This window comes from Geospiza fortis, unplaced genomic scaffold, assembly GCF_000277835.1.
Source record: "Geospiza fortis unplaced genomic scaffold, GeoFor_1.0 scaffold173, whole genome shotgun sequence".
NCBI lineage: Eukaryota > Metazoa > Chordata > Aves > Passeriformes > Thraupidae > Geospiza > Geospiza fortis.
Genome location: NW_005054334.1, coordinates 3,991,293 through 3,997,836, shown reverse-complemented (window position 1 = coordinate 3,997,836; position 6,544 = coordinate 3,991,293). Strand labels below are relative to the sequence as shown.

General features: G+C 45.2%; 1 protein-coding gene across 1 annotated transcript in view; it reads right to left on the bottom strand.

Annotated features, from left to right (window-relative positions):
* The window catches only part of CACNA1I (calcium voltage-gated channel subunit alpha1 I), a 164,764-nt gene that overhangs the window by 665 nt on the left and 157,555 nt on the right, over nucleotides 1-6,544 (bottom strand). Inside the window, exons 34-36 of the mRNA XM_031057759.1 lie at nucleotides 3,415-3,531; nucleotides 2,874-3,042; nucleotides 1,814-2,010 (exon numbers count right to left, since the gene is read on the bottom strand). Coding sequence (XP_030913619.1) covers nucleotides 1,814-2,010; nucleotides 2,874-3,042; nucleotides 3,415-3,531 — 483 coding nt within the window. The remainder of the gene's footprint in view (nucleotides 1-1,813; nucleotides 2,011-2,873; nucleotides 3,043-3,414; nucleotides 3,532-6,544) is intronic.

The following is a 6,544-nucleotide window of genomic DNA, read 5'->3' as shown; positions in this document are numbered from 1 at the left end:
CTGCTGCTCCGGCTGTCCAGCGACGTGTCGCTCCCGGGGGGCTGGGGAGCGGAGCACGAAAACACAGTTCTCAGGAAGGAGATGGGCAAGAGACTTTGCCTTATTGGGTTTGGGGGTACTTAGAGGTGTGAAAATAAGCCACCATTACAGAAAGGGGGAAAACTCCATTCCTCTCTCACTCTTCGTTGCTGGGGAAGGGAGCCATAAACCAAGCAACGCTTCAAAGCACTAGCCATGCAGCCTGCCATGGGGATTTCTTTCTGGGTAAGGAGGAGGAAAGGATTCAGGATGAATCTACCCTCCCACGTGAAGTGCTCCACCAAAGGGAGGGGATGCTGTGTCCGAGCCCTGCAGCGCCCACCACTATGCTCTCCCTGAGCACTGATGGTCCAGGAGGCACCAGAGCAAAGGTTCCCTGTAGGTCCTCACTCATGGCTTTCCTATAAACCTGCCACACAGACTGGGGACACATTTATCAGCTGCACAGGAATCAAGGAGCTTCTGTACAGATCTCCTCTCATTTAAAAAAATCAGCAATCTCTGGAGAGAAAAGAGGCCCCATGGTTCTTTTGACCAGCAGTTGCAGGAACTACCCTTTCATTTAGGGTACAAAGGTGCAGTCCCCTTCCAGCAGGAAGAGGAAACAGCCTTAATTTCCTTGTATCAGGGCTCATCTAGTTAAGCTGCATTTTAGTTGTTTCTAGGAAATTGGTCTGCACTGTGTGACCATCACTGGGACACTGCACTGGGAATGATGCATGTAGGACTGGAAGCAGTCTCCTGAAGCAGTCTCCATAGATATTCAACACAGTCTTTGTCAAATAATCAGAAGTTTACTAATTTCTCCTTTACAACAATTCAGTAGTTTTGTCCCAGTGGTGTGCCAGCTCCAGGGCTCTACCTCTTTTCTGTCTTAATTTAACCAGAGGTTTCAACACTGCAACAACTCAATCTCAGATGAAGGCTAAATTTATCCGTGGTGAATTTATACACATTTGTATTGTGCCAACAGTGTCTGTCATATATAGGTGAATAACACCTGATTTTATTTTTTCAGTTTGTCTGGAACAGAGTGCCCCTGTTCATGGAGTATCTTCCAAGAACAATAGCAGGGATTTCTCCTGGGCTTTAATCTCTGCATCTTCTGCACTTCAAAGACACCTGACATCCCCCCAGTGCTTTTATTCTTCTCTTTTGTTAGTGAGAAATAGCTGCCTTTTCAGAAAGAGATGGCACCTTTCTGGGATGCCAGAGTTAAGTGGGCAGTGCAAAACAGTGAGTGTAGGGACACAGTGTGTGGATGGGCACTCAGGGATGTGGAGGATGCAGGTGGGAAGAAGCCTGTTCCAACAGAGAAGGAGCATGATTTGGAGTTCACAGTGTTAAGGGGACCTGAGGAGGCTGTGCAGCTGTCACCTCGCTGGCCCACACCATGGCTGCTGTGCACACAGGTGTCTGCAGCACACCCAGTGCCAGGGAGCCAGGGGGGAGCTACAGAGTGATGTGATTTCATCTTCATGTGGGGCCCACTGCAGCTGTCAAACTATTTGTTGATCCAAAGCAGAAGAACAAATTACTTCACGGGGTGAGAGCTATCCAAGACCACTTTGTTATACTACCTTCTCTCCTCCCTTACCCTTCTGCATTCTGCCGTCCACTGTGCTCCTCCTACAGACCCAGGTTATCCAGGCTACCCAGCCTGTGAGCACAGCTGCCTCTCTCCTTCCTCTGCCCTCCTCCTTGCTCAGCCTCCTCTGTTTGGGTGGGAAGTGAAAATTGAGCTTTCCTAGCAGACAGAAGCAAGGTTCCTCACCTGATGGAGAAGTGAGCAGTTCACACCTGGAGATCTCAGTGATGCCCACGAGCCTTGGAGAGAGATCTTAGGAAGGTTGTGTGGACATGAGACTTCCTCAGGCTCTGTTTGGGTGGCAGAGATGGCTGGGTGGAAAAATTCTGTTGGTACAGGTAACAGAGGGGAAGATGCACCTGGAGAGAAGGGGCTGGGAGGGACTGACAGCATCAAAAGAAAGGGGAGGAGAAGAGAAATAGAAGAAAAAAAAGTTGAAGAGTCCTCTGATTTTATTTTGTGCCTTTGCTGCTATTACAGTGAGCAAAGTCTCAGGTCTAGTGAACAAAGGATATTCAGGAACAAGCACTCCTGGCCAAGAAGCCTCAGTCTGGTATTTAGACTAAGGATCCCACTTTTTGCACAAAAACCTGCACCAGATCAGGAAGACCTAACACAGCTCAGAGCCATAAGGTAACAGGCCAGCTCTGATGTTGCTCTCACAGAGAAATGCTGAACTATAATGCCTTGATTCAAGTATGTATTGCTGCCAGAGGACATTCATCCCACATCCTGCAAGGCAAGGGATGAAGGGAGATAAATTAAGTAAGTGGTGGTTTGGGAAAGCTGGGGACCACAGGAGACCAGGAATTGCTCAAGAGTAGAACTGGAGCACTTCCACCAAGGGCAGATGTGTGTTATGTGTTCCCTGAAACTTTACTTGGTCTCAGGGGGCAGCAGTGTTTTTCTGTGCTGAGTGAGCACAGTTCATCCAGTTGGCATGTCAGAAGAATCTGTCCCCACTCTCTTCTGACCGTGCATGGGTGCACTACTGCAAATGGAGATCAGCACTTTCATAGTATTGCACAGAGTTATGTCTGAGGGAAGATATAAAAACTAGCAACAAAAATGAAGGAACTGCTCCTCCCCCCATTCCTGAAGCAAATTAGCAAACTGAAAGCTAATTCTTGGTTAGTGTAATCCCAAGTCACATTAACTCTCCCCCTGGCAGAGGGAAAGCAGGAGAAAAACAGAGTTGAACCAACCCACTCTTTCAGCAGAGCTGGAGAATGAGAGCCCTGCTCACCTTTGCTACTTTCATGCTTTAGCCAAGACTGAACTGAGTCAAAAGGTGTATTCTCCATTTCACACAGGTAACTCTCTGGGTTTGTAGAGCCATCTTCACTGGATGGTGGAAGTAGGCATTCCCCCAGATTGTCTGCCCCAGTGGAGTCAGGGTTGTCCTGGCCATCCTGCTGGAAAAAATAAGCGAGGACAAAGTGAAATTTAATGGAAGATGATAGAGCAGACTTTTCAAAGCCTCAAGAAAAACAGATTCTGATAATAACTTCAACCTAGCTAAGAGATGCTCAATTTTCCAGCCCGAATCGCCTTTTGACTAATTCAGAGGAAGTTACTAACAGTAGTGAAGAGAACTTTCAAATACACGTATTCTTTTGTTCTCCTCAAATCCTACTCCACAGTGTGTCTCTATGGAGAAGCTCTTGAAAAATGACCAGAATTATATTGCTTAGCAGGGACACCTGGATGAATACAGAACACCTGAAATGAGCAGGGGCATAAGTACAGCACAGGGTGTAAGATGTCCATGGCTGTCTGAGGCTAACCTTGTTCTCCTTAGGATTCAGCTGAGCAGCGTTTCGATTGTCTGACTCATCTCCTAGAAGGATGGAAGAGGACTTGTCTGAGTTGAGGGATAATGCTTCCATTTCAGCCAGCTGGACCTGCAGGAAGGGAAAGGAGCTGTCAAAGGCCATGCCTGGAATCCACATTTCAAGCAGTCACACTGTTGATGGTGGATAAGTGAGAGCCTGTAGACCCAAAATCAATTTTAGGTTATATTCCTTGGATATATCAGGAACTGCCTAACCCAGAACTGGGCTGGGCAGGAGAATTCACTTTTTAAGAAAGGTTGAATATATGATCTGCAAGCAGGCTAGTACCAGTCCATGCTCCTCTAGTGCCAGAATTGGAGGAACGAGTCCTGTATCTGTCACAGCAGTACAGCTGGCCCAAGGCCCTGCAAATAAAGCCAGGCAGGCAGAGGGGTCCCTCAGGCTGGTGACAGGGCAGCTGGCTCTGCTCAGGGATAAGGAGTGGACTCCTCTTTCTGAAGGCACCACAGACAGCCCTGCTTAAACATGAAGGTGCTTTCATTCCAGGGAAAGTCATGCCTTTTGCAATCCATGCCAGTATCATGCTTTTCATATTCTCTTACCTTCATTACTGAAACCCTGTTTCTCTCCAGCTTTCCTGCATCTTGCCTTTCCCCTGTCCTCTGACCTACCCAAGATCTTACCTAACACTGTCTTCCATTCTGTTCTCCATCTCTAAACTCAGCCCCCACCCACACACCCACACTTGAGCTTTCCTGCTTTCTAAAAGCAAGTCTGACCACTGCATCTCTCTCATTCTTGTGCTTCAGCTCTGCTCAGTCTCATGCCTGACCTTGCTTCATCTTTTGGCCTGTATCATACATACCACATGTGCCCCTCTCCCATCCTTTTTTCTCCAAGCTTTTAAATCCCCTCTGCCTGACAACTCTTTCTCACAATGCCTGAAAAGCATCTTTTTCTACCAGCCTAAGCAGTTACTCTGTCCCTCCTGTGCTTGGACTTCCATCACTGGTCTCTGGAGTGCCAGAAGTTTGCACCACCAGCAGCTAACTCTTGAGAATTGTTGGGGGTTGTCTCAGTTGGGACAGCTTCTGGCCATGTGTTTGTGTTTGCAAGAGGCAGCTACAGCTCTTGCACCATGACAGCAGGTGAAACATTTGGAGAGATGACTTTCGAGCTGGAAGTTTAGTGGCTTCTGCCAATGCCAGAGACTGGAAGAGGTCTCCATCTGAGGGATAATGCACTTTAAACAAACAGAATGGAAAACCGGAGCTGGATTTAAATAAAGTGCACCAATGACATCCTTATTTGAGGTATTATTCTGACACAGGAACATGGTGCTGTTCAACCACGGAGAGAGCCCAAAACCAACACCTGCTCCTCAGAGAGCACGAACGCACAGAGAGCCCACAATGAACTTATGCCAGGAATGCTACACAAGCACCAGTCAGCAACAACTCCTGCAGAGTCTTCATTCAGTCCCACTTAATGTGTGTACTCATCTATTACTCTCCCAAGAACCTGCCACACCAAAGCAGCCTTACAGCTGTGCTTGTAGAGACGCGAGCATGACACGTGGTAACATCTGTGACTACCTTTGCCATCCATAAAGAAGGATTTCAACAAAAGCCAGAACAGTCTATTTGTCACTGAACCACTTGCTTGAAAATTCTGACCACCCTGAGATCTACATAAAACCCACAGTCAACAATGTCATAACCTAAATAAACTGCAGGTGTGAAAACACATTTCATTGGTGCTCACTGACAAACTTCTACCATGGCTAAACACACTTCAGTCATCCATGTACAGAAGTCTGTCAACCATCCCAAGAGTGAAAGGATAGAAATGGCAAAGAGAAGAGTTTAGCACCATGAAAAAAGGAGATTTTGATCTTTTTGCTTCCCTTCTGGTAGAATATTTTAAAATCTGCTGACTAAAGATGAGGAACAAAAAGATAATTTAAATTGCAGGGAGAAGAAGGAGCTGTTGAATAGATCCCAATCCATGAAACCTACCAGGAGCATCAGCCTGAGATATTGTGTCCATCCACTGTGCTCATCATCTTGGTGAATTAAACTACCAATGAAGTTGGAGTGGACATTTCTGCCTAATATGTGATTTTTGTCAGAAGGGTGGTTTAAGGCTGATTGGGTGGACAGCAAGCATACTTGTTTTTTCGAACATATACGCACTTAAGAGCACTAGAGAAATAGATTTGCCTATGTAACTTGCTGTCAATTGCTTCTGGGACTGTACAATTCGGTCTGTGTACAATGCTCATTTGGGTATGTTGATGTACCAGAGTACCCTATAATTTAATGACTCTATGCATTGCTGATGTTAGCTATGACTCCATACCATTTAAATTTCCTCAATTTCCTTTTTCTACTTTGAAATATGAAGAAGTCGTGGTCAGTCCTGGCTTAAAATCCTAAAGTATCACTTTGACTCATATAATCCAAAGTAAAGCATCTGTATTTTATTACTAAACTCATTCTTGCATAGATAAGTTCTTTTCAATTCCACATTTTAGATGTATTGAGATACCATTTTTGAAAGTAATTTATGGCTCTATAACACCCATTAGAAAGTATGATCTAAGAATAGTTTTTCAGTTGTGATAATTACATCAAATTCTTTGCTCTGGCTGTGGGTTGCATTTGAGGATTTTGCTAATCTAGTTTCTTTGCTGGAAAGGTAAGAAAATAGGTTGTTGTCTTCACTCGTAGGCGGGATACTGAAGACTATCTGTGAGGTTTTCAAATGTAGCAAACTAGCTGCAAATGACTTGACTTGGGAGCAATCATTCTGGACTGCCTTAGACCTCATTTGCTGAGAAAGCCGAGCACCAATTGCTGAACATAAAGACTTAAGCAAAGCAAGTTAATTGAAAACTAGTTACTTGGTTGCATTAATGCAGAATTCATTTGCAAAGTGTCTCAATAAGGATAAACTACAGCAATGTTTGCATTTTGATAGTTTCAAAAGGAAGCAATGGGGAAAAGCAGACAGCTGAGAAGCTGAAAAAATATCAGAGCATCAGAACTAGGCATCTGAGACCAAACAAATTATTGCTTTCTTCACACATGAAAAGAATGATCTGCCAATAAGAGCTCTT